The sequence below is a fragment of the Aethalodelphis obliquidens genome, unplaced genomic scaffold, assembly GCF_003676395.1.
Source record: "Aethalodelphis obliquidens isolate GAN/ISIS:26980383/991018 unplaced genomic scaffold, ASM367639v1 scaffold81, whole genome shotgun sequence".
Classification (NCBI taxonomy): Eukaryota; Metazoa; Chordata; class Mammalia; order Artiodactyla; family Delphinidae; genus Aethalodelphis; species Aethalodelphis obliquidens.
The window spans coordinates 5,904,985-5,932,555 of NW_020838025.1; the positions used below are offsets into that span (position 1 = coordinate 5,904,985).

At 38.0% G+C, this 27,571-nt stretch overlaps 2 protein-coding genes across 2 annotated transcripts in view; both read right to left on the reverse strand.

Moving 5' to 3' along the window:
• Window positions 1-20,432, reverse strand: part of CPA3 (carboxypeptidase A3) — a 29,568-nt gene extending 9,136 nt beyond the window's left edge. The window contains 13 exon segments of the mRNA XM_027092833.1: window positions 2,751-2,781; window positions 2,783-2,836; window positions 4,503-4,705; window positions 5,701-5,791; window positions 6,683-6,793; window positions 8,151-8,252; window positions 9,291-9,392; window positions 9,502-9,604; window positions 17,015-17,139; window positions 20,194-20,246; window positions 20,249-20,268; window positions 20,366-20,414; window positions 20,417-20,432. Coding sequence (XP_026948634.1) covers window positions 2,751-2,781; window positions 2,783-2,836; window positions 4,503-4,705; window positions 5,701-5,791; window positions 6,683-6,793; window positions 8,151-8,252; window positions 9,291-9,392; window positions 9,502-9,604; window positions 17,015-17,139; window positions 20,194-20,246; window positions 20,249-20,268; window positions 20,366-20,414; window positions 20,417-20,432 — 1,060 coding nt within the window.
• Window positions 20,433-27,133: 6,701 nt separating this feature from the next.
• CPB1 (carboxypeptidase B1) overlaps window positions 27,134-27,571 on the reverse strand; it is a 39,794-nt gene continuing 39,356 nt past the window's right edge. The window contains exon 11 of the mRNA XM_027092794.1: window positions 27,134-27,505. Coding sequence (XP_026948595.1) covers window positions 27,318-27,505 — 188 coding nt within the window. The 3' untranslated portion in view covers window positions 27,134-27,317. The remainder of the gene's footprint in view (window positions 27,506-27,571) is intronic.

The window sequence follows — 27,571 nt, forward strand, 5'->3', positions numbered from 1 at the left end:
TAAATCTGAATTGCTTAAAAAAACTTATAATAAAATAAAATAAAATAAAAGAGTTAAAAATACTACTACACAGTTGTATAGAATAGTAATTCCTCTTTATCTTCCCATATTGAAAGTGACACATGATAGCATGGAACTATGTTATCTTTAGTGATTTCCTGCTCCCAGTTAGAATGTAACTCTTTGAAAGTAGTCATTGTGTCTTCACTCTTTTCACCTATCTCTCAAAGCTCCAAGTGCTGGGCTGTTAGGTGGGTGCTCCATAAATTCTTGCTTATTAAATAATTGTGATTCAGTGCAAATGCATAGCTCTAATATGCTCATAATTTGCATATATATGCAAATATACATCATGTATATACATGTGTGCATGTGTGTGTGTGTGTGCGTGTATATATATATATATATTTATATATATATAGAAAGTGAGAGTAATAATCCTTTGATGCCCTAGCTGCCATTTGCAAAGTTTTCTCCTGTTTGGAACCCTTTGTTCTTTGCTGCCAAGAAAATCTGTGTGTTTTTCCTCCTTACGATGTAGGAATTCCTCTTACATCATACCTGGGTGGCTTATCTGGCCCTGCTATTTCTCAATATCCACTAAGTAGGCCGCCATTTTAAACTGGTGTCCTAGTCTGTCCTGTGGTCCTTTACTTTGCTTACTTTTGTCCACTTATGTAGCTGGGTATATCATCTGTTTTGAAATCTTGTTGTCATCCACTTGTATGTGGAATGAATCCCTGGCCTGGCTATGTTGCAGCAGATCTATCTGGATGCTGGTGATCGGCTGTGTCACTGTACTTTCTCTTCTGCCCTTTAAAGCACACAACTGGTTGATATGTGATTGCTGATGAATGTTCTCTACGAATGGATTTTTTTTTTTTTTGCGGTACGCGGGCCTCTCACTGCTGTGGCCTCTCCCGTTGCGGAGCACAGGCTCCGGACGCGCAGGCTCAGCGGCCATGGCTCACGGGCCCAGCCGCTCCACGGCATGTGGGATCTTCCCAGACCGGGGCACGAACCCGTGTCCCCTGCATTGGCAGGCGGACTCCCAACTACTGCACCACCAGGGAAGCCCACTTGTCTGTTTAAGTCATTTTTCTAATTTCACCAAAGGAACCTCCAGTAAATAGGCTCTAGAAGTTGTTTGTGATGACTAAAGCATTATCAAATTCCATAGCAATTGTTGAGGGTGTAGACTTCCAGTTACAGTTTATTTTTTCAGCTTGGATTAGGGAAGTGGTTTATGAGGTATGGCCAGGTAGAGTTATTGAGTGGAATCCACAGATGCACCTATTTATTTTTTCAATCCACACATTCTAAAAGTATCATGGAAATAATCAGTTGTATTTGGTGGTGGTGAGTTGTTCCATGAAATGTTTAAAAGTTAAACAGCAGTCTTCATGCTAAAAATGTTGGATATCTTGGCTCTAGAGAGTGATATAGGCTAAATCAAGTCTAATTTTGTTGTGGTTTCAATACACATTCACACCTTTTTGACAAGTCAGGACACCATTTTCTTTGGCCAAGTTTATGAGAATTAATTCTGTTATTGTTCCCTGCCCCATACTAGATATTGTATGATCTGAGAGGAGATCCGAAGTGTAATCCTTGCTTTTGAGGAATTAAATTTTGTTAGGAAGTTAAGGTTTTGTGAGCAGTTTCATTGGAATTTCCTGTAAAGTTTGGCACTAAGAACTTAAACTTGGAAACAGTTTGGAGAAAAGGCGAGTTTTACTAAAGAATTTCCAAACTAAGATCAGTGGGATCTGAGGAGAAATAGTCTCACTTCCCAGGGTCTGAATTAATGGTCTTTGGTGAAAACTAAATGAATTTATTTCTATTGCTTGAAAACAGAAATCCCTAGTTATTTAAGCTGCAAAAACCAAATGGGAAAGCAGTATGTGCAGTGGTCAAGATCACGGACTCGGTTTTGTTAAAACCTGGGATTGAATCCCAGTTAAGCTAGTTGCAAGTACCGCACACCTCATCGAACATTGTGAGGAGTAACTGAGATTGTGAAAATCAAGGGCTGAGCACAGTGCCTGACTTGTAAGAAATCTATGTCAATAATTAAAAAATGCAAAGACAAAGAAAGTTTAAAAATAGTGAAGATTAAGAAGTAGTGCTCAGACACTAAAGCAAAAGCAGCAGAACTAGGACCTTGTGACCTCCTTTCTTAATCCACCATGTAGATTTCGGTTGAACACAGTAGGAAGGGGCTGGTGAGAGGGACAGGAGACTGGCTTTACGCGAGCAGAGTGGCTGAAACTGTGGGCCTACTCGTTTTACCCCTAGGAGCTAGGGAAAAGACTGTGCTTGCATAGGGACAAGGCCAAGGAAGAAAGAGTCCAGTCAGAGTTAAATGGTTAAAAAAAAAAGAATTGACTCTGCCCCAGTTAATTCTTGTTAGTTCCTGTGAGGATAAAATGGTGGTGGTAGTGGTGGTAGAGAATAGGATGATGAAGGAATTAAACTGTAAATTTGTCTTGTTGTAGTAATTACTTCTGTCGACCTTGTAGCCTTGTAAAAGTTCAGTATAACTTGTTTCTAGAAAAATCTTATCCCCCCCAAAAGGGTGGAATCTGTCTCCTAGATTCACGTATAATTCAGAATCTTCTGTTAAAACCAAAGTTTAAATTAGCAGTTCCAAGATGTTTTAATCCTAACTTACAAATTGTATAACTTTCTTTAATGTCTCTAAAAGAGAATTAGGGGAAGTGACACAATAAATAATAGGAAAAATGTACAAATGGTCGATGCTGTTGGACCACAGGTGTGGAGTGGGTTCATACTGAGTTGATAGGACATCAGTGCCAATCTTTGCAACTTTGGCCTGGAGAGAAAGGGAAGTAGGAGTGGGATAACTGGATACCATGTGAATGCTGTTAATTCACTGGAGATTAAAAAAAGTCGATTTTACTGGTTATTTGGCATTTGAAGATCAAAATAAAATAAATGATTGAGAAATTTATTTTCAGTAAGATATACATATTGTCATTGTGAGGCCTTCTAAATGTGAAATCAGTTATGTACAGTAATATCATAGCTTGTGTTTCTGTCCTTTCTTCATACTCACTCTTCTTTCCTCTCTCCCTCCCTCCTTTTCTTCCTTATGACTTCTGACCTTCCTTCTAAAAAAACATATTCTTCTTTTTTTTTGGCTTCAGATATTTGTCTCTCTCAAAGTCAGTTTCTCCCATGTTCCTCCTTCCTCGGTCTTCATAGGTTCCGTACCACCATATGTCTTTCTCCGCATATGATTTTAGTATGCCAAGGGAAGAAAGGTGCTTGACTCCTTTTTAAAGTACTTTTGTTTAAACTAGAGTTTTTCTTCTTGAGTGGCAGCTTATGACCTTTAATACACAATAGTGTTTTGTGCTATGGGAATGATTATTTGAATTCATTTTAATGGAATATAGTCACTAACTATATATATATTCTAGTGAAGATTTTGTTTAGTCTACATGTATAATGTATATAACCAAAAAGTAAGTTTTTTTCTTAATCAATTTCGTTGCTGTGTAAGAACACTTAACTTTATTCAGAATGGTTTGTTTTGTATATTTGTATTTTTTTAATCCATAATACTATTGTCCTAAGGGTAGATTGAATTGCATTGCTGTACCTTTGCATAAATTAATAAAACTCATGGGTTCAGATTCTCAACTAGATTGATTAAATAAATGGCTCTTTGGGCCACATATTGCTTGTATATTTGTTGTATATAAACAGAAGGTTTTAATGACTGGTTCAAATCTTTGCTCCCACTCAGAATTGAATGCTGAAAACAATTGATTCAAGTCAGAAAGGCAATTGTAACCTCTAAAAAATTAAAAAAATTTTTGTGAGGCAGTATTTGAATCACAGCTTTTATTTTTTCTAGAGCAATTAAAAATATTTATCCCTCATACGCAGAATTTTTTTTTTTAAAGCTAACATGATCAAATAGTTTTCACAGAAAGGAAAAGAATGCTTAGTGGATCATAGTTTTAGAGAGAGTATGTTTTTAGTGCAGAAGCTTCACAATCATTCAAAATTTCTTTCCTTGGTTAATAAAAGAATTAATGTAATTTCTAAGTTGATCAGGAGGATAAAAATACAATTGTTCTCCTTAAATCTGATGTCTTGGTGACAGGAATAGCAGATGTTTTTGCTATTGTCTTAGGCTTTTGCTGTGTATGGTTTTATGTTATGACCCATGGTAAATATTTAACTAGGCAACATCTGTGTAGTAATGGAATTCTACTCTGGTAGCCTAGACCTTTCTTCGTACTGGCTTTATCTTAGAATCATATCAAAAGATTCTATTACCTATGTACTTTTATCACATGAAAAAATTAACCTAAGGTTATGGTTTTAACTCTAAGGTAGACTTCATTAGTTCTCTTCTTTGGTATTCAAATGTGAAATTTTTTCAAGATAACCCAAGTTGTTAATGATGAACAGACTGAAAGTCAATGGTGGTGTCAGTGCATAAACCACAGGCTTTTCCTACATACCAGTTCCTCGTGGTTAGGTGGCAGTTCTGATGTATATCCGTAGGGAAACAATAGCATCTGGGAGTAGGAATGGAAGGTAACGTAAGCCTTGATTGATTTTTGGTGGCTTCGAATGAAGTCAGTGACAGCTTTGGTCTCTTTCTCAGACTCTGGTGCAGGGCCCCCATAGATCTCCCGACATGGGTCCTTGGTGTGAGGGAAAGCTGCAGAGGACATGGAGGGATGAGATCAGAATCTGCTCCCCATCAGTACAGCCCTTACTTCGTTTGACAGGGATTCACAAAATGTTTTTAACATTTTAGTCTCCCAGGTTTACAGGGCTGCCTCAGTGTCCCTGCAGACTAACTCTGTACGCATAACTCAAGAGTATAACAGAGTTAGCCCACTTGAATATTCTTATTCTTAGCCTTGTTTATTTTCCCTCCGTTTCCCAGGGTCACAGGAATAACGCATCAGAAGCAGCCCAGGGCCTGGAGTCAGTTCCAATTCAGCCTCAGCTCTAACTCATTGGAGACTGCTGTACATTACCTTCCCTGAGCCTGAGTTTCTTTAACCTGTTTCAGTAGGCAGCTTTCACTTAGGGATATGTGCTATTATCATATTCATTATGGTAGAATAGAATTAGATGCTGAGGTGGTATTTTCAACAAAGTTAGATGAAGAAGAAATTTATGACTTGGGATAGTGGCAATTTCTCTTTGAATGTATGTAATGATAACGTAATAGTTGTGTAGCAGCTGCGGCATCATCTGATGTAGCAGGCCTCTGCTTATCATTGCTTTTTCCTGCAACCTTTTCACTTTCTTTGCCCCAGATGTTTCTTTTCACTACACATCTGAAGAACTACCTATATGTTGGTTCTAACCACTGGTATTTCTCAAATTTTATCAGATCAGGAAGAGGAGGGACCTGAGATCTCTGTTCAGATTATCAGAATTTCTGGATTGTGCCTGATTTTTAGCAAGCTAGATATATTGAGTAAGAGATTGTTTGATAAACAGCCCTACCTCCTACTTCCACCCATTCAACAAAACATTCATAATACTTCTATGGTAGTGATGATTATCTTTCATTTTTTAGATTAGAAAATTAACACTTAGGGAATACCTATCTTTACTGAATAAGTAGGTAGTTTAACTAAATTCGGTGTCTAAACACTCTTTAGAGCTATTTCCCTTGAGATCTTGTCTGCTACTCACAGTTCCATGAGACATTAAAGTTCCTATTGAGGTCAGTTCCAATGCATTTGGAACGTTGGTTCTTGGAACGATTTTTTCTCCACATGCGGTCCTGCAGTATTGAATGATGAAAGTGTTTACACAAGCTCAGTTAGCATTTTTCAATTTGATCATTTCAGATTCTCCCTGCAGGTGTCTACAGCTTTATTTGAAATTTATCTAGTTAACCTGAGACCCATTATATAAAGAAAAAAAAAATTTTCTTATAACTTGTAATATTTTCAGAAATGTTTTTTATATTAATAGTTTAAGGCCTTGATAAAAAATTCAGTTAGTTTTAAAAACTGTTGATTAGTTCTGAGTATTAAAAAATGATCGATTTTGTTCTGAAATTACCTATAATTTGAATTTTACCTTCGTTACATCTTTCAACATTTATAGATTCAGATGTAATACAGGTCAAATTGTGATTGTTGGAGCATAACTTTCAGAAAATAACTTTTTGTGATAGTATCTGTCTGAAATCTCAAAATCTTATTTAGCAACAGCAGGGTATAAAGAATTCTCTTAAAAGACAGATATCTGTGTCACTCTTTTATTTATTTTTTGATACAATTATTCCACTGCAGATTCTGTCCCAAATTGATGGAATACAATGATTTTGTTTTGAAATCATTATGTTCAGAATGTCTCTAAATGACTTTTACTCTTAGCTAGAAATACTTTTGCCATATTGTATAATATACATTTCCTTTATAATTAGTGCTTTATTTCATTTTTCTGCATTACTAGCTTCAGCAGCGGAAATTTCATATTATTTTAAGAACTCCTGCGTAACCAGGAAATCATGCTTTCCTTAGTTGAAACTGAGTTTTTAAAAATATACTTTTCTGAACTGTAATTGATTAACCAAACCTTAAACTTAATGCGTAACACTCAATGTGCATGAAAGTCGGTAAATAATATATTACCTAAATGCAAACAAGAGACTACAGAGCAGTACCTGTCTCCATGACCAAATATATCCCTCAACATTGAACACAGGAAGAACATAAAAATTCATTCGGTCCAGGAGTTTGGTCATAATTTTGTTTTTACCATAAGTTTTGGTTGCCTGTAGGGGTAGGAAAAAATTAAGCTATTGGTACAAAGTTTAGCTACCGTGTGGAAAGCTGTGGTTATAATTGTAATGACTACCACTCCTTAAGTCCATTTGCCCGTCACATGATTTCAAACGTATTTCCCCTAAACTGCATAAAGATAAATAACCCATATATATGACAGAAAAAAATGACACTTATTCAGACTAGTGAAATTAATTGAACTAAATATTCTTTGAAGGATCATTTAATTATCAAGACTTGTAGCATTCCAAATGTAGCATGCAAGATATGTTTTATGGAAAGAAGGGAGGCCAAGTGAAAAATTAGCAGTGCAACTTGTTTTAAATAGATTCTTTTCCTCACATCTTTCGGTAAATATATATTGAATTTGTAAGCATAAGAATAGATATTGGGGAGGATTCATGAATTAATTATAAGTAGAATTAAAGGAAAAACACCTTGTTAATAAAAAAATTAGAGCATTTAGATTGACCAACCAACTTGTTTTCTCACATCAGATGGAAATTTCTCTAATTATCTGGACTTTCTATGGCTACCTAAAATCTCTCATTATTCTTGGAAAATCTCTAAGGTATATCTGTACTGGAGCCAAGACATTTCTTGTAGCCCTATCTTGTGTGTTCCTTTATGGCTTACGTAAGCGAGCTTATTACTTAAGTAAGCTGAGCTCTCGGCCCTCAGCTGGAAGAACTAAAACAACTGCAGGGATAAATGAGTTCTACTGGCAGATTCATTCCTAGTGGAAAGTATCCTTGCCCTGAAAGCAGTTGTGATGTCATATTCCAGCAGCATGATGTATGCAAAAGCTGGCAGAGAAGAGAAAGTTAAAAGATAGTAGGAGTCAGAATACAATAGAAATAGAGTGAGAAGAACAGCAAACTTATAAAGTGGATTTACTTTTTTTTAAAAATGAGTCATTTTTCACTTGGAAAGGAAATTTAAGCATGAAAATTCCAAATGTGTGCATAGCCAATTCAATATCTAAACAGGAACTAATGTTCTGTGCTTTGAACTCACTGAAGAAAGGCCAAGTTTGTAGGTTGTAATATAAAGATGGTTTCAGATTTCCCATACTTAACTATAGGAAAAACCATATTGTAGCCAAAAATTGTTTTTTTAGTTTTATAAACTGTCAGCTGGAGTTCAAGAAGTTTAAAGGAAGGTGTCAATTTTATAAAAACCTCAATGATGAGTAAAATCCAGAGCGTTTATTTCCTGACAGCACCAAATGTGGGCTCTTCTTGTTAAGAGGAACTGCACTCATTTGTAAAGGGGTGTTGCCACTCAGTGAAGTGATGGAGACTTGACAATCAAAGGAGAATTGTGTGACTGTTCCAATTGATTTACCTGATAGACAAACCACTGGCAGAATGCTGGGGAGATCCATTCTCGTGCATGAATGCCACAATCCATAAAAATAGCCTTTCTTCTTTCATCCTTTTCCCCAATCTTTTAAAAAATAAATTTGATATATTATTTTACATGAACTTACACACTGATCTCTTGTTGTCCAAATACTCATTCATAGTATCAGAGCGATTCTTTCCCCTGTCTTCTGTTGAATGAGTAACTGTGTATGCACATATTTTTCTTAGGGAGGACCATGGCATGTATCCTTAAAATGCATAATTCATAATCTATTTCATAGTATATTTTTCAAAAAATTTTCTTAGTGTCAGAGTTGCTTTTAGGGTTTAAAAAAATCACAATCTATTGTTATTTTATTGCTAACATCCTTTGGCCTGAGAAAAAGATTATAAAGTTGCTTCTGTTTCTGCCATTTCCTTTTGTTTTTCATACTTCATAAACATGATGTTTAGCCTGGAGTGGAAAAGATTTTGTAGTTGTGTTTGCAGTGGGGAGGAGGGTTAGTGGCTGCATATTTGAAGAACTGTCATTTTAGAGAATTTAGATTTGTTTTGAGTGATTGGAGAGCGTGAATGGATGGGAAATCAGGGTAAGGAAGGGCTTCTCAGTTATTAAGGGGATGCTTTAGGGAGCAATGTCTTTGGATGTACAAAAATCCCGTAGCAGCTGAATGGCAATCGTCAGCTCGGTCATAGAAGGGAATTCCCTATCAACACAGAGTTGAAATGCCTCACTTACTGTACTGGGATCCTATGATTATATGATTCTTCAGTTTATTTTCTTCCTGACATTTAGTCAACAGTTTCACTGAATTTTAATGGATGGAAAACTGTTTTATACACCAGGGACATCATAAACTCTTGTTATAAAGATATGGGATAAGAAACTTGTCTGGTTTTGTCCACTGTGTCTGTCAGGTAGGTTTATTCAAGGACTTTCTTGGTTCTACGTAAAACCACCTGGCACTTCTAATCTTGAATGGATGTCTAGAGCTTATATGTTCTTCAAAGAAATAAGACTTTCTATTGTCTAAAAATTAGCTAGTTGTGTCACAAAGTAACTCTTACATTCATATTTTTCAACAATAGTAAGAATCTGTAGTTCTTAAATTACTTTTACCTTGAGAACATACAGTGGATTATCTTCAACAGTAGTTCCAATTTTAATACGAGAGACCATTTTAGGATGCTTATGTACCATTTTTTCAGTCCAAGCAACAGTCTTAAGAACAAAAACAATTTTGAGAGATTAGAATAAAAGAAAACTAAAAGACAACAAATGTTGAGGGTGACGTTTTTCTTTTTGGAAGTGCAGGCATTTTATACTATACCTTGTCCCAGTTATTGTATTTTGCATAGCTGTGCCTGCCTGGCATATCTTCTTTGACATCAAACTGTTTCTCAACCTCTTCTTGTACATCGTGAATCAAGATTCTGTTTGACAGGGGGAATGATAAAATACACATTTACTGGAGAAAGAAAAACAGTTATCTTTCATTTACAGAAATTTTCTCTTCCTTCATCTCTATCTTAGATCAAGTTTACCTTGTTTCGTCTTTGTTCTGTAACCATGTCTTTTAGATCTGTCATGTGTCTGGCTTCCAATCTTCCCATTTATCTAGAGTTGTGCTGTTCTTGCTGATTGACTGATTGAGTGTAGAGGAAGAACATAAATGAGGTATACTCTTAATTAGAGTTTATTTAGCACATGAGACCAAGTACTGCTCATGAATATTGATTCCCATTAACATCACTGACAAGCACATTATTATGCATATTATATCTAACTCACTGTATGCTTGGCTTTTGACCTAGGATGAATCTGGGATTTCTTTGAAAAAAATTATGACAACAAATTTGGAATCAGGTGGGGCATGTTGCACTAAAACTCACATGAAGTCTGAGAAGTTTGGAAGTTATATTCTGGGTTGTCTCTACAGACAAAATTAAGTGTCTTAAGCTCTAAACAGGGTATGTGGCTTTTGCTCCACCTGCATTAATAGAAGTAGAGGAACCAGGGAAAAGAGAGATTTTATGGTCTCAGAGGTTGATTTATAGCATACGGCAGTATTAATTAGTCACAGGAAGCTTGTATCTAAGAATATTTTTAGACTTACACATATCAATTTAGCTCTTGTGATAACAGCAGCAAAAGAAAATCGTGTGAGACCTTTCCACAAACGCAGCTGCATGAAGACATCAGAATGGTAACAGATTGTTGCTGATAAAGACTAGAAATTAGGCCTAAGGCTGGAAATTAAGAACTATGGCCAGATGTTATTTTCATGAGCCCTTCCACTAACCAGCATCCAGGTTTAAGTAGATGAAACCAAATTACTTTCTCTCAGATATTATTTTAGCTCTCCAAGATTTGCTTAATTTGTTAAAAATTGTTCCTAAATATAGGTGAAAGGATAAATAATTATCCCTGAGGATTTAATGATAGAAATGGCTGTTTACTGAGTCTTTCTTATGTACCAGGCACTCTGTTCAGCATGTTATTTACATTTTTCACTTAATCTTTACATCAACACTCTTAATTGGGTACCATTATAACTCCCATTTTTATAGAGGTTAGGTAGATTTCCAACATGGATATAACTAAAATACAGAAGTTGGGATTTGAACTTAGAGATGTATGACTTCAGTACTCTAGCTAAACCACATACAGCAGTGCCTCCATCACAAGGAGTGAAATCCCTGGGTATTGCTGTCAGATCTATAGTCTTCTTAGTCTACTGAGGCTTGTGCAAGGTTTGCCCAGTTGACCAGCTCTCCAGGAAGCCTGAGTCCCAAGATCAGAGAGCTGGTAAGTTCAGAGAAGAGGCAAAATGAATCCTATGTTGACAATTTCAAGACTCCCTCCTTCTGCTGCTTTTAGAGAGTAAAAAAGAAGGAATGGAGATTGCTTTGGCAATATGTGGTCTTTTGTGGGCACATATAAATTTTAGGATTATTTGTTCAGGTTCTGTGAAAAATGTCATGGGTGTTTTGATAGGGATTGCATTAAATATGTAGGTTGATTTGAGTAGTATGGCCATTTTAACAATATTAATTCTTCTAATCCAAGAGCATGGGATTTGTATCATCTTCAGTTTCCTTCATCAGTGTTTTATAGTTTTCATAATATAGGTTTTTCACCTCCTTGGTTAAGTTTATTCTCTGGTATTTTATTCTTTTTGATGCGATTTTAAACAGAATTTTTTTTTTTTTACTTTCTCTTTCTGATAGTTCATTATTAGTGTATAGAAAAGCAACAGATTTTTACATGTTAATCTTGTATCCTGCAACTTTGTTGAATTCATTTATTAGTTCTAATAGTTTTTGGATAGAGACTTTAGGGTTTTCTATGTAAAGTATCTTGTCATCTGCAAATAGTGATAATTTTACCTCTTCCCTTCCACTTTGGATGACTTTTATTTCTTACTCTTGTCTGATTGCTGTGGCTAGGACTTCCAATACTATGTTAAATAGAAGTGGCAAGAGTGGACATCTGTGTCTTGTTCCTCAATTTAGAGGAAGGGCTTTCAGCTTTTCACCTAGCTTGAACCCAAGCTTGGATTTGTAATAAATGACTTTTATGTTGAGATATATTCCCTTTATACCTACTTTGATGAGAGGTTTTATCATGAATGGATGTTGAATTTTGTCAGATGCTTTTTCTGCATCTATTGAGATGATCATGTGATTTTTTATTCTTCCTTTTGTTAATGTGGTGTATCATATTGATTGATTTGTGAATATTGAACCATCCTTGCATCCCTGGAATAAATCCCACTTGATCATGGTGTATGATCCTTTATATATATTGTTGGATTCGGTTAGCTGGAGGTATCACTCTCTCTGACTTCAGACTATACTACAAAGCTACAGTAATCAAAACAGTAGAGTACTGGCACAAAAACAGACACATAGATCAATAGAACAGAATAGAGAACCCAGGAATAAATATATGTACTTATGGTCATTAATCTGTGACAAAGGAGGGAAGAATATATGAAAGGAGGGAAGAATATATTGAAGAGACATTCTCATCTCTTCAATAAGTGCTGCTGGGAAAACAGGACAGATACATCTAAAATAGTGAGATTAGAACATTTCCTCACTCTATATAAAAAAATAAACTCAAAATGGATTAATGATCGAAACATAAGACCTGAAACCATAAAACTCCTACAAGAGAACGTAGGAAGAACAGTCGTTGACATAAATTGTAGCAATATTTTTTTGGATCTGTCTCCTTAGGTAAAAGAAGCAAAAATAAACAAATGGGACCTAATTAAACTTAAAAACTTTTGCACAGCAAAGGAAACCATCGAGAAAACAAAAAGACAACCTACTGAATGGGAGAAAATATTTGCAAATTACATGACTGACAGGGGGTTAATACCCAAAATGTATAAACAGCTCATACAACTCAATTATAAAAAAAAAACAACCCAATCAGAAATTGGACAGAAGACCTGAAAAGACATTTTTTCAAAGAAGACATATGGATGGCTAACAGGCACATGAAAAAGATGCTTAACATTGCTAGTTATTAGAGAAATGCAAATCACAACAATGAGCTATCACCTCACACTTGTCAGAATGGCCATCATCAGAAAGTCTACAAATAACAAATGTTGGCGAGGATGTGGAGGAAAGGAAACCCTCCTACACTGTTGATGGGAATGTAAATTGGTGCAGCCCCACTATGGAAAACAGTATGGAGGTTCCTCAAAAAACTGAAAATAAAACTACCATATGATTCAGCAATTCCACTCCTGGGTATATATCCAGAAAAAACAAAAACACTAATTTGAAAAGATACATGCACCTGAATGTTCATAGCAACACTATTTACAATAGCCAAGATATGGAAGCAACCCAGGTGTCCATCAACAGACAAATGGATAAAGAATATGTGGTGTGTGTGTGTGTACACACACACACACACACACATATATACAATGGAATATTACTCAGCCATAAAAAAGAATGAAATTCTGCCATTTGCAGCAACATGGATGGACCTAGAGAATATTATGCTTAGTGAAATAAGTCAAACAGAGAAAGAGAAATACTGTATGATATGACTTATTTGTGGAATCTAAAAAAATAAAGCAAGCAAATATATATATATAGCAAAACAGAAACAGACTCACAGATTTAGAAAACAAAATAGTGGGGAGAGGGATGTGGAGAGGGAAAAGATAGGGGTATGGGATTAAGAGATGCAAACTACTATACATAAGAATAGATAAGCAGCAAGAATATATTGTACAGAACAGGGAATTATAACCATTATTTTATAGTAACTTTTAATGGAGTGTCTTCTGTAAAAATACTGAATCACTATGGTATACACCTGAAACGAATATAATATTGTACTCAAGTGTACTTCCATAACAAAAAGGAAGGAATGGAGAACTGTGTGCCAGTATATGTGACTGCCATGAGCTTCGGGGTGTGTGTGTGTGTGTGTGTAACTGTAGTGGGGAAGGATGTTTCAGGGAGGCAGAGTCATTGTTATGGTGTCTTATAAGCTGGTCTGGACTGCGTTTCCCCCATGCCCACATTCCTGCAGGATAGGGTCTACTCAAAAAGCATGATTTCAGGTTTGTACAGGATCTCATTTGTCTCCAGTAACTCCCTAATTGGGTTACTTTGTATCATACTTGGCACTTATCAACATGGATTTCCCCCAGCATTTGAGGCATACCTCTGTGTTGGGTAATAAACTTTAAGGCACTAATTTATTCAGTAGGAGGGAAAAGGTGCAGCTGATGATAGTCTCTAGTTATCCCCTGTTGCACAGTGTGTGCGCATGTATGTGCACATGCTCATGTAAGCACATGTATAAGTGGTCTTTCCTCCACTTGCATTAATAAAAGTAGTAAAGGAACCAGCCAGAGAACATTATATGGTCCCAGCCAATCTTCATGAAACCCCTATGAAACATCATTTTAAAGATGAAGAAAATGAGATGGAGAGAAGTTAAATGCACTGTCAATGTTAAATACCTAATGCATGGCTTAAATGGGACTAGATTCAGACACCTTCACTCCAGAATCTACATTCTCTTCTGCTTTCCACCATGACCAACATCTCTTTGACATTTGTATCACGTATTAACAATACCCATTTTATTCTTGTGTAAGGAATATATAAAAATGTGGAGCAGAAGGAAAAAATGAATAGGATGAAACACTAGAATGATTTATTTGATTGACATACTTATTTGATAGGACCATGCATATACTTGGAATATGGATTTTTATCTGACTGAACATTATTAGGTAATTAGACATTAATATGAAGTGTTGATGATCAGTTTGGTATAGATCTCTTCCACATTTCTCACATAATCTTATGTGGGTCTTAATAAGATTCTACTTAATTGTATCATTTGAGTTTTACTATTATATTAGTTGTTGTTTCCTGAATTACCTTTCATTAACAACTCCTTATTTTCTAATTTTAACTTTTGATCAAAGAAGAGATAATCTAAAATGTATCTAAAATACGAATATCTAAAATGTAGAAAAATTAATAAAAACACTAGGGTTTTCAACTGCTGATTCTAAATATGGTGTCTGTCCTTTAAGGCTCAGTCCAAGGGATGTGCATTCTTTTAGACATTATTGAACCAGTCTGTTCAGGTTTGTTAGTATATACATATTATTTGATTTGTAGGCTTGGCCTTTTGTGATTTTGTAAGAATGTAAAGGGAAAGAAAGGGAGCAAATATGCTGCTTTAAAATAAAATCTGTCTTGGTAATTTAATTTTCTGAAAATTAAAAAAAAATATCACACAGATTGCTTTAAACTAAGTAGTGGTTTATATGCACTGTCTAATGAAGGGTGTCTTAGTAAATCATTGTGTCAAGCCAGCCTCTTAATGTGGTTTTATTCTGACTGGTGTCTGGGTCCAACCAGATGTTTCTGTTCTTAGAACCTTCTTCTGTTACTGACTGACACCACGTAACACATGTAATTAATATGCAGATAAAATTATCTATATAATTAGTACTTGGAGACAAGCTTTTAAATAGTTCTTGTCTGCACAGATCACTTTACATATTTATATTTCTGAGGAAGGTAACTATCTAATTATGTGGCTTTCTCACAACTGTGGCTAATTTGGACCAATTTCTAGAAATCATCTTCTAATTAGATAAAACTAGTTTTTTTTTTTTTTTTGGCGGTACACGGGCCTCTCACTGCTGTGGCCTCTCCCGTTGCGGAGCACAGGCTCCGGACGCGCAGGCTCAGCGGCCATGGCTCACGTGCCCAGCCGCCCCGTGGCATGTGGGATCCTCCCGGACCGGGGCACGAACCCGTCACCCCTGCATCGGCAGGCAGACTCTCAACCACTGCGCCACCAGGGAAGCCCCGATAAAACTAGTTTTTATAGGTAGTTTAACACTTTGGTTCTTGATGTAGACAGCAAGGAAGTATTTGGCATAAGGCAAAGTGAAAACCACAGTACTCGCGAGGATCTGGATTTAGACCTCTGTTTGAGTCAGAATTGTTCCAGGCTAGGAGAGGACCAAAGAGGAGAAAGGGCTGATGTGAGTTATTTGATAAAATGGAAAGATGGCAGCCCCCTGCCTGGGTGTCTTCTGTGACAGTGATTTATTCCACTGTGGACACTCAGTGTTGAGCAACTAGCTGCTTGTCTACATTACCAGGATATTAAGGAAACATACTGCTTCATTTTTACCCTGCTGTTCAAACCAAATTATACAGTTTGCCAACTAAAATATATTTTAGCTTGGGCTAGATACTTTGTAAGAATTAGTTGATTACTTGTCTATGTATGTGTTTCCTTCATTTCAGTAGTATTTATATTTACTAGGAATATTGAAGCAATATAATAAATACAATCAAATCCTGCTCTGTCATATGACATTATAGGATCTTTGTCTGAGCCAGAAGTAGAAGGCCTTTTGAGTTACAGCACTAAGTTAGGTAGCAGAGGCATGAAATAGCAAGTCAAAAAGAAAGAACTGGTGTTTAGCAGTTTTGAGTGGTGGGGTTCTTAATAAAGGGGAATACTGGAATGACAAGGGCTGGGGGAGTACAGGATCCCTCAGTACATCAAATTGCTAAATACTTTAAAGTATAAAAAGACATTTTGTTTTCTATGCTGTATATTGATTTGTGATATTCATCTCTGGGCTCCCTTCTTATTTGTTGCCCCAGGGCCTAGACTGCATGACCCATGGTTAGTGCTAAGTTCCAATTTCCTTTTATTTCTCTGTGGGACCACAGCGACTCATTTCTGCATCTTTGGCCATTCGAGAATTCTCTCCTCTTAGATTTGTCTTATTTTACTGCATTGTTTTTGCTTTCTCTGGGGAAGAATTTCTTGCGTAAAGAATTATTTATTTATTATGTATTTTACATTCCTACATCTCTGACTCAAGGATGAACATTGTTAGGGTCTCCTTTTATGTATCAGGAGAATTCAAATACAAGAATGTGGTGCTGGTAGTCATTAGTAGTGCTGAGCTCTGGGTTGATTACCCGGCAGGGGTGACGAGTGTGACCAAACCGTCCATGCCTGATCACGTGCACTGTGTCCTTACCAGGGGCTGAGTTTTAGAGATGGCAGATATCGTAATTGTTGTTCTTGCAGATCATAGCAAACATAAGATAGAAGTTGAGTGGCCAACTTTGAGCTCATCACTTTTATAAGCAGGCCTCCCTAGTCTGTTTGGAAGTAACTATAAATTTTATCTCATAGATAGAGCTTTCATTTTGGGGCACCCAATTTAAAAGTTACACTTGCCTTTCAATTTCAAGACTCCAAGACTTTGAGTCTCTAGCACATTTGAATATTTGCCTAGGACTTACGCATAGTGCATTCTATTTTGATCGAAGGCAGCCTGAATGGACTGGAATTCCTTTTCACTAATTCGGAAATCCACTGTCATGTTAGCAGCTACATGGTGGGAGATGTCTGGATGCCAGAAGTCAAGCTGTGCAGATGAGTTCAGTGTTAGTCGCAGTTGTTTATTTGCTCACCCGACACATATTTATTAAGAAATGACTATGTGTCATACACAATGAAAGGAATTTGAGGTTCAACGTGACTGAAGTATGGACTCTTAATAAACCTATGAGATTTTTGCAAATGTATTTAAGAATTGTTGAATATTAGGGAGTGGGAAAAAAACTATTGTACTGATCACTTTTTTAGGACATAGTATATAGAGTTGCAAAAAGAATGAGCAGCTTTTGGGTAATCCGTTTGCTTCTACCATCTTGGGGCCAATTGGAGTTGTTTCACAATTGATTTAGCCACAGCATCTGTCTCTAATTGGGAATATGGACTAATATATGGCATCACCCTCCCCTGCCCCTGCTCCTGAGTCAGGCCTCAGAACCACATGTCCCAGTAAACTCTGGAATTCCTGGAAGGTTTGTGTCCAATGAAAGCATAATCTCTAGCCATGTCATTTTTCTAGCAGTATGTCCTTGGGCAAATTACTAAAACTCTTTGAGTTTCAGTCCTCGCGCCTAAAAAAGGGGCTAACAGTCCTCCATTGGGAGTGTTGTGAAGATTGTGAAACAGCTGTGACATGTGGGCCATGCAGGCATTTAGCAACTCCTGATTCCCTTTTCTTTATCTTCCTCTAGCTGAGACTTTCAGAAATTTGGTGAATGGGACTATAAAGATAGCATTCAGATTAAAGTAATTTAAGAAGATTCCAATTCGTGTTCTTCAAAATCATACTCAGTTGTGAAACCCAACGAAGTATAATTTCCCAACCTTGGAAATGTAGAGAAAGTGCTCACTTTCTACCCATCATGCCAAGCTTGCGGGCGTGTCTATATCTACCTGGCTGTTTTGTGATTGACTTCCTCTCTACCTCTAGGTCAGTCAGTTATGTGCCAATAGGGGGCTGCAGTGAACCAACCAATATTTATTGGCTTATTTGGATCAGGAAGCTATAGCCTGAATTAGACACGTGAGAGATGTAACGTGTGATGTAAAGGTAGGGCCATCTAATCACAATAGCAATCTCTCTGTTCCAACAGGGTAATGTAGTACAAGAGTTAGGGCTCAGTGAACCATCATGAGCATTTACTAAGCACCAGGCCCAGAGCTGGGTGCCAGGGTTGTAGAGGTTAATACAAGAGAAGCAAGAAGTTCAGTGTGGGAGACAGAGCCGTGTATGCACTTCCAACATGCTGACCAATGCCAGAGGCAAGCACAAGTGTTCTAGGAGCACGACAGGCAACCCGAACTGGGTCATGAGAGTTGATGAACAGAGAAGGACTTCCTCCAGGAGGTACTGCCTGAGCTGGGTCTTGAAGAATAAATAGCAGTGAGCCAAGTAAAGAAGTGCATTCCTCCTGAGAAAAGGTGTGTAGGGCCAAAGTGGGCGAGTTTTTGGTGTTTATGGTGCTTGAAGGGTGAGAAAGAGGGTGGAGTGCAGAGGTTGGAGATTATGAAGTGCTTGGAACAGCACCCTGATCCCAACAGAAGATGCTTCTATGGTGCTTAGTATGGCCAGGCCCACTTCTGAGCATTACCCAAATATTAGCTCATTTAGTCTTTACAACAACGTTAGAAAGTAGGTGTGACTGTTATCCCCACTTTACAGAGGAGGCATTTGAGTCCCAGAGAGGTTAAGTAACTTGTATAAGGACACAGAGCTAGGGTAGAGCTGGGGTTTGAACCTCTGAAGACCATGCTCTTTCCAGACGAGGCTGCCTCTCACTAAAAAGCTTCAAGTGGAGGAATGCAGTTGTCTGGCTTTAGACAGAGCAACTTGCCGTGTGGACTTGGCTTTGTGGGAGGCAGGGCCCTGAACACGAGACAAATTGTAATCGTCTTATTGAAATTGTCCCTGTAAAAGGTAGGGCAGACGTGAATTTGGCAGGGACAGAGGAAGGAAGAGGAGAGTATGGATTTGAAAACCATTTGGGAATGAGTACAGGCAGAACTTTTGATTGATTTGATGTGGAGATAAGGGGGTATCTGACTAGATCTCAGATTCCATTCTGGCTTTAAATTTGATATGTCAACTTGGTCATTTAATTTACTGTCTTTGAACTTAAGTTATTGTTTTCAACAAGTTACATTTTGACACTGACATTGAAAGTCTGATGGAGAATTTGAAACGATGTATGTAAGGTGGCTGGCACAGTGTGTCTTGTGCATAGGAGCAGCTGAATAACTGAGAAAATGATAACTTTAGCCTACTGGATTTTAAAAGACTGACCTAACTTTAAGAGTTTTCTTTCACCATGGACCTGCTCTTGGAAAGGGTCACATCTTGATATTATCAACCAGTGCATTGCTGTTATCAGGTAACCAGTACCTTGATGTTATCATAATTTTGACAGACATTAGGCCAGTGGTACAGATCAGTGTGGGAGTGAGGAGAATGGAGCAGGCAAGGCGCTATCAGCAGGGAGGGAGAAGAGGCCGTGATAAAGGTGTCAGGAACATCTCCCTATTTCACACTTTCACCTAGAAAAAGCTGTTGTTTGCAAAGCTTTTGGGTGGGAAAACAGAAGTGGTAATTTGGGGAAAAATAAATAAAAACAAAGGGAAGTACTGGCAACTGGCTCAATTATCCAAGTAGCTCCTGTCCCTTCCCCCATCTTTTTTTTTTTAATTAATTAATTAATTAATTTATTTATGGCTGTGTTGGGTCTTCGTTTCTGTGCGCGGGCTTTCTCTAGTTGTAGCGAGCGGGGGCCACTCTTCATCGCGGTGCGCGGGCCTCTCATTGTCGCGGCCTCTCTTGTCGCGGACCACAGGCTCCAGACGCGCAGGCTCAGTAGTTGTGGCTCACGGGCCCAGTTGCTCCACGACATGTGGGATCCTCCCAGACCAGGGCTCGAACCCGTTTCCCCTGCATTGGCAGGCAGACTCTCAACCACTGCGCCACCAGGGAAGCCCCCCTTCCCCCATCTTTGTCTTTGGTAGCTCCGTGGGCATTGAAAATAAAAGACAAAAGAAGCAGGTTTTAGGGAACAGAAAGAAAAGATTTAAAAAACCCCTCTATTTGCTTTACCTGGTTGGTTTTGGCCAAGTCCTTTATGATGTTTGCTTGTTTTTCATCCTGGGCTTCACATGTAACACCTTCTCCCTTTAAGAATACAAAAGATGAAACATGTAAACTGTGAAGAAACGTTTCATAATCCTCTTCCCACATGGAGTCTGGAACACAGGGTGGCAAGATTCACCTGTCAAAGCGGACAGGAGCAATTGCAAGGGTGATAGCGGTCAAACCAGAGGCAGGATGAACCTCATGGTTCTTCTTTGTCTGTCCCAAGCCCCTCTGCCAGTTTTATGCCTCAGCTCTTATCTGGAGGAACAGCTCATTTCCTCTTAGGGTTCTGGTGGACAAAATGCCCCCCCCCCCACCATATTTTCTAGTTGGGGAGGGGAGTAGGGTGGCAACACTAATACTAAATGCCCATTTGGTGACAGGTGAATTCCATGCTACTCATATACCTTTTACAGTTGGGAATACCCATTTTACAGATGAGATGAGAGGCAAATTCCTTGTTTAGCAAATAACTTGCCCAAGGAAGCAGAGCTAGTATGATGAGATTTGAACCCAGTTCTTTGTTCGAAAATACTACTCTACCATATGCTTGAATTGAAGGATGGAAGGAATCAGTTTAAATTTGCACTTGGAACCCGAGATGAATTTGGGTATCTGGCCACAGAACCCTGATGGGTGGTCCTTAATAGCAAAACTTTTTTTTTTAACATCTTTATTGGAGTATAATTGCTTTACAATGGTGTGTTAGTTTCTGCTTTATAACAAAGTGAATCAGCTATATGTATACATATATCCCCATATCTCTTCCCTCTTGCGTCTCCCTCCCACCCCCCTCCCTCTCCCACCCCTCTAAAACAGATGTTTTTGAAGCTACGTTGTAAATTGTTAAAATAAGAACTTTTGATTACAAATTATTTTGAATATACTAAAAGTACTGTAAGTAATCTGGAAAACATTGATATGTTCACTGTCTAGATTTTATACTTTTGCCATCGTTTCTCGGTACCTCTCTTGGTAAAGAAGTAAACATTACAGAAATGGCTAAATTACTCACTCCCCACTCCTTTCCCTTTTCCCTCCCTCTGTCCTCAGGGGGAACCCCTATTCGTAAAGCAACTTGCGGACATTTAGAGGGCAAGATAATATGGTTGCTCAAATGTTTGTTCATGGGCTGCTCTCTTCAGGCTCTAGATGCTGTAGGTGCCCAATAAATGCTTTTTGAAAGTTGAATTACTGAAAGTCATTTATAAACCATTTTAAACAGTGTCTTGGGGGGAGGTCTTTAATCTTGAACAAAACTCGGTTAATTATGGATTATTTGGGAGAAGGCAACACTTTTACCCAGAATTATAGGTAACCTAATATACTGAGTGAATTTAATCAGATAACTTATTAGAATTTCCTTTAAAACTACCTCTTCATGTATAGATGGTCATACATGAAACTTCTCAGAGTCATGGTTGTATATTTTTATTATCAAAATAATGCTTTGGGGGAGATGCCCCTGTTATATGTATAGCAGCGATAGCTTCATTCCTCTCCACCTGATAGATGTGCAATGTGACGGGTCCCCCAAGAGGGTTCCCTTGCTGCAACCCTGCAGGTAAGGAAGTGGAGGGGTTTACAAATTCCTTCATGTTCTTGACATTGGACAAGCTTATCAGCACTAGAAAATCCCAAGGCAAATTCTCGCTCTGTTGATTATAAGGGGGCGCTTGGCAGGAGTACAGAGGAAAAGGAAGAACTTGACTTTGGAGTTAGACAAATGTAACCTCAGGGTGGCTCCCAGACACTAGCTACTTTACCTTGAGCAGGCTGCCTAGTCATTCCAGGCCTTGGTTTCCTCATCTGTAAATAGGGATGCGCATGGGACTCTAACAAGTGGCTGTGAGGGCTAAATGAGATGCATATGTAAGGGACTTGGTGGATGGTAGGTACAAAAAACATGCCTGTGTCCTCTAAGCAGTTAATACAATTGTCAAGTTCTGTAAACACACTTGCTGGCCACTGTCAGGCTGCAGAACTGATGAGTATCAGCATGTATCATGTGGTAGGTTAGAGTGGTAGCTGTGTCCTGTAAGGCCAAAATCTCTCTCTGTATTTGTTTTAATGTGGACTGCTTAAAGAAAAAACAATTTTATGTTATAGTTTTGCTTTTTGGAATTTTGTTTGGATTCTAAAAGTAATAAATGCCCATTGAAAATAATTTAGCAAAATATGGAAAAGTTGAAGGAAGAAAAATAGAAGTCACTCTTAATTCTAGCATTCTGATACACTTTCTATGTTAAAGCCTTTTTCTGTGTGACTACTTTTAAAACTGTATAGAGAAGGCTTGTGTGTCTGTTTTTCAGGTCAGCTAGGAAGGACACTTTTATTTGGGTAACTAAGTAAATGTTTGAAGGATCCTGGTATTTCTCAAGATAAGACTTTGATGATAAATCTTTGACTTCTTAATATCTGTTGCATATTGACAGTTCCTTGTTTCTGGAATAGGACATAGACATATGATGCTTTAAGACCTCCCACCCCTCCCCAATCTATTTAGCCTCTGAAAAACAGTACAATAGATGGATTTCAAGAATATTTTGGAGCTCTTTCTCAGAACAAGTATGGTTTCTTAGCAGGCATAGTTCAGTAAAACCTTGTATTACTGAATCAAGATTTATGAAAGGTCTTGGCATATGTATGGAGTAGGATGAATAGTTGTTAGACACCATATCATTTTAGGATGGACTATGTAAGATGGTGTGATGTTTCATAGGTTAATTTAATCTCTTTAAAAATATTTAAAGTTGAATGCTTCACACGACAGTAATTTTCCATCTTTCTGGATCTTCGCACTCCTAGGATTTTTGTATGTCTAGACACAGTTAAAAATACCACTGTACTTTTTAAACTATGCTTTTCTGCATATTTTTCAAACATTATCACTATGAAAGAAATATCCTAGAAAATGGAAGTGAAAGTTCTCTTGTGATTTACTACAATCTTTCAAATAATTCTCTATCTTCAAATCAAATTTAGTAAACTTCTGGAATACCTTTAGATATCTCATAAAGGATATGTTGAAAGAAAAATGTGTTGCCTTTAGTTACGGATATTGGATTTTTTAACATTGAAATGAAACTGCCCTGGAAAATGCTGCAGAGAAACTTGTCTTTTATTAGTTGCAGGAAAGGTGGCATTTCTGGACAGAGACGTGGGTGAGTGATTCAGGCAGTGTCAGACCTGGCTAGAGGGGGAGTGACTACCTGCTCAAATGAGATGACCTAAAAGGCTCATCAAGACCCCATTTGGCCCCCAAATCATTAACTATCATGGTTCCTCCGTCTTCCTTCTACTCCTGAAATTCTCTCTTTGACCAATGCATATAGGTTATCTGGCAAAGCAGGTGAACACATGAGGTGTGACTCTAGATATGTAGACCTCCCATATTCCAGACTGGAAAACCAGTCTTGCTATTTTGTAGCAACACTGTTTGAGGTAGGAAAGATCCAGGGGGCCGAGCCCCTGCTGTTTGTTAATTGCTGCTTTGGGGAGGTGAGAGTTAGGGACTGAAGGAGCCTAGAGCGAGTCCGAGGTCCTTCTCATGGTGGGAATTAGCCGAAGAAAGGGAGAAGAGAGGTGCCCTCACAGCCAGGGGCTCCTGTGTGGGCAAGGCTTGGCAATGTCTGGCCTGGCAAGGCAGCAGAGTCTCTGGTCAGCCGGGCAGGAAGGCATAAAGTACTATATTGCAGTAGGAAGGCCTAAAGCAGAAACTTCTTTTCTCTTTTTTCTTGGTGAAGCTCAGGCAAGTGGCACTGCTAGCCTGCTAGCTGTTAACTTTCAGTTGGCAAGAGATACAGCCAAAATGTCTCCAGTGCAGGAAATCTCAGGTACATGGATTTTACTTGCTTTCCTATTTCTAATTCTTCTTAAAAATTCCTTGAAATTTTAGAAAAGCCCATGTATATTCCTAATTTCTGTTTTAAAGCTCTGAACTTTGGGCCACAGCATCCCTTAGTTAGAAGTCGATGGCACCTGCTAGAGGTAGGGTAAGGGAGTGTCCTGTGGAACTGGGTTGAATGATACACCTCCAGCAACAGAATGGGAGAGAGAAACAATAATTTCGCTAAATTACATCTATTTTTAAAATTAGCATCAATACTGCTTAAGAATTTATGGGAATTTCTTTTTTGGCACTCAAGGGTCTCTTTTTTTCTGTGCCTATTTAAATGATATATTACTAAATTATTTTGAAGACGGTTGCCTGACAAATTGTAGCAGCTGCACTGCTACCATCTAGTGGACAATTAATGCAATTAATCATTCTTTGGCTTGACAGCTTCCAAACAAATCATTGTGACGTTAATGGATTCTGTTTTTGAATGGAACACTGTTATAGATAATTCAACATATTATGCTAGATATGGAATCTTCTCTTCCTTGAATCTACATGGAAAACAATGAGGTAATGTTTTGTTTTATGATTTTAAAGTAAGCAATGCCCTCAAATTATAATCTAAATACATATTATTATATTTTAAAATTTGAACTTTGCACAGTACTCTCCAACATTACTAGCACGTTCAGTTTTAATTCTGGAAAACTTCAAGTCATGTTTGACATACAAGTCCCTGGTACCTTCTTATTTCACTTCCAGTCTGCTTTCCACACCGTAGCCTGGCTGGTGTTCAAAAAAACAAAAAACAAACTCTTATCATGTCATTTACAATTTTACATCTCCATCGGCTTCTCATTGCTCTTTTTTTATTGAATGAAAGATTCTTTAAATTCTATAGTACTTTACAGTTTTCAGAAGTTTCACACACTTGATTTCATATAATCACATAATAACCCCTTTTTCCCCCTATCCCTATATTGCCCCTTCCACATTCCCTCTCCCCACTGGTAACCACTAGTTTGTTCTCTATATCTGTGAATCTGCCTACTTATTTTTTTAATTCACTAGTTTGTTGTATTTTTTAGATTCCATATATAATGATATTGTACAGTATTTGTCTTTCTCTGTCTGACTTATTTCACTCAGCATAATGCCCTCTAAGTCCATCCATGTTGCTGCAAATGGCAAAATTTCATTCTTTTTTATGAATGAGTAGTATTCCATTGTATCTATGTACCACATCTTCTTCATCCATTCATCTGTTGATGGACACATGTTGCTTCCATATATTGGCAATTGTAAATAATGCTGCTGTGAACATTGGGGTGCATGTATCATTTCAAATTAGTGTTTAGGGCTTCCCTGGTGGCGTAGTGGTTGAGAATCCTCCTGCCGATGCAGGGGACACGGGTTCATGCCCCGGTCTGGGAAGATCTCACATGCTGCGGAGTGGCTGGGCCCGTGAGCCATGGCCGCTGAGCCTGCGTGTCCAGAGCCTGTGCTCCATAACGGGAGAGGCCACAACAGTGAGAGGCCCGCGTACCAGGAAAAAAAAAAAAAAAAAAAAATTAGTGTTTATATTTTTTTGGATGTATACCTAGGAGTGGAATTGCTGGGTCATATGGTAGTTCCACTTTTAGTTTTTTGAGAAACTTCCATACTGTTTTCCACAGTGGCTGCACCAATTTACATTCCCACCAACAGTGTAGGAGGGTTCCCTTTTCTCCACACCCTCACCAACACTTGTTATTTGTGTTCTTTTTGATGATAGCCATTCTGACAGGTGTGAGGTGATATCTCGTTGTTATTTTGATTTGCATTTCCCTGATGATTAGTGATGTAGAGCATCTTTTCATGTGCCTGTTGGCCATCTGCATTTTCCCTTTGGGGAAATGTTGTTTATTTTTTTGATGTTGAGTTGTATGAGCTGTTTATATAAGTCGGGTATTAACCCCTCATCGGTCAAATCATTTGCAAATATCTTCTCCCATTCCGTAGGTTGCCTTTTTGTTTTGTCAATGGTTTTCTTTTCTGTGCAAAAGCTTTTAAATTTAATTAGGTCCCATTTGTTTATTTTTGCTTTGGTTTCCTTTACTTATTAATCTGTGACAAAAGAGGCAAGAATATACAATGGAGAAAAGACAGTCTCTTCAGTAAGTGGTGCTGGGAAAACTGGACAGCCACTTGTAAAAGAATGAAATTAGAACATTCTCTAAAACCATACACAAAAATAAACTCGAAATGGCTTAAAGACCTAAAGGTAAGACCGGATACTATAAAACTCCTAGAGGAAACCATAGGCAGGACACTCTGTGGCACAAATCGCAGCAATATTTTTTTGGATCCGTCTCCTAAGGCTTCTCATTGTTCTTAGATCAGTTGTTCCAGATCCTTAACATGACCTCTAACCCTGCCTGATATGATCCCCAACTCCCTCCTCGGCCCTTTCACATGCCCGTGTTCCCTCAGTTCTTTGAGTTCCACCCTCTCTTGCTTTCTTCTTACAGCTTCTGCATAGTTGCAGGGCCTGGAAGGGGTGCTCCCTTCTTCGAGCTAACTGGGAATCATTCTTCAGGCTTTAGCACTTCCTGAGAAGAGCTTCCTCCTCTACGTCAGATAGGTAATATAAATTAAATCACTAATTATTACATAATTAGTTAAATTATTTGTTTCATGTCCATCTTCTCAAGTGGCTTATACAACCATTGAGGGCAGAAATGTTTTCTTTCTTTTTCATTGCTCTGTCCTCAATTGCTTAGCAAAGTGCTTGGCATGTGGTACACAGCTCAGAAAATAACTTGAGTGAGCCGAGATGAAAGCTAAACCATGATTGGATCGTTTCACCTATACCACATTTTACAGTCCTGGATTTCCCCTTACATGTCTTCTTCCTCATCAGCACCTCACTATAACCTGTGCATGTCTGCAGTCTGCCAGGGTTGGCAACACTCCAAGGACTTTAACTCCCGTATGGCTGATCTACATCATTGGTTGTACATGGCTTGCCTTAGTCATTCGTTCACATCTTTTTTCCCCCAAAGAAGTAGACAGTCTGTCAGGTTTTTCAATTGTAATGGTTCATTTTTATTATGATCAATATTAAAGACCCAGGTAGTTTAATAGACCCAGAATCTTAAAAGAAAGAGGAGGATCTGGAAAACATCTAGGCAAACAAAAGTCAGAATTCAGGATAGAAAAGAAACAAAGAGTGCGCATTTAAAGATAAGGCTGTTAGTGCTCTGGGCTAGTACAGATGTTCCAGGACATAGCCGGTAATGTATTTGATCGCCAGCATTGTCTCCTCACAGGTTGGCCGGATCTGGGATTCAGGGAGGGCAAAGCCATATCTGCCTTTATCCCGGAGTTCAAAGGTGAAGGAATATTTGATTCCTTGGTCATAAGCCCAGTCATCAGAGCCCCCAGCAGCAGGATCTGAAATGAGCAAACAGGAGAAAGAAAAATTTTAAATCTAGGAAGGAGATTTTAAAAAACCCACCA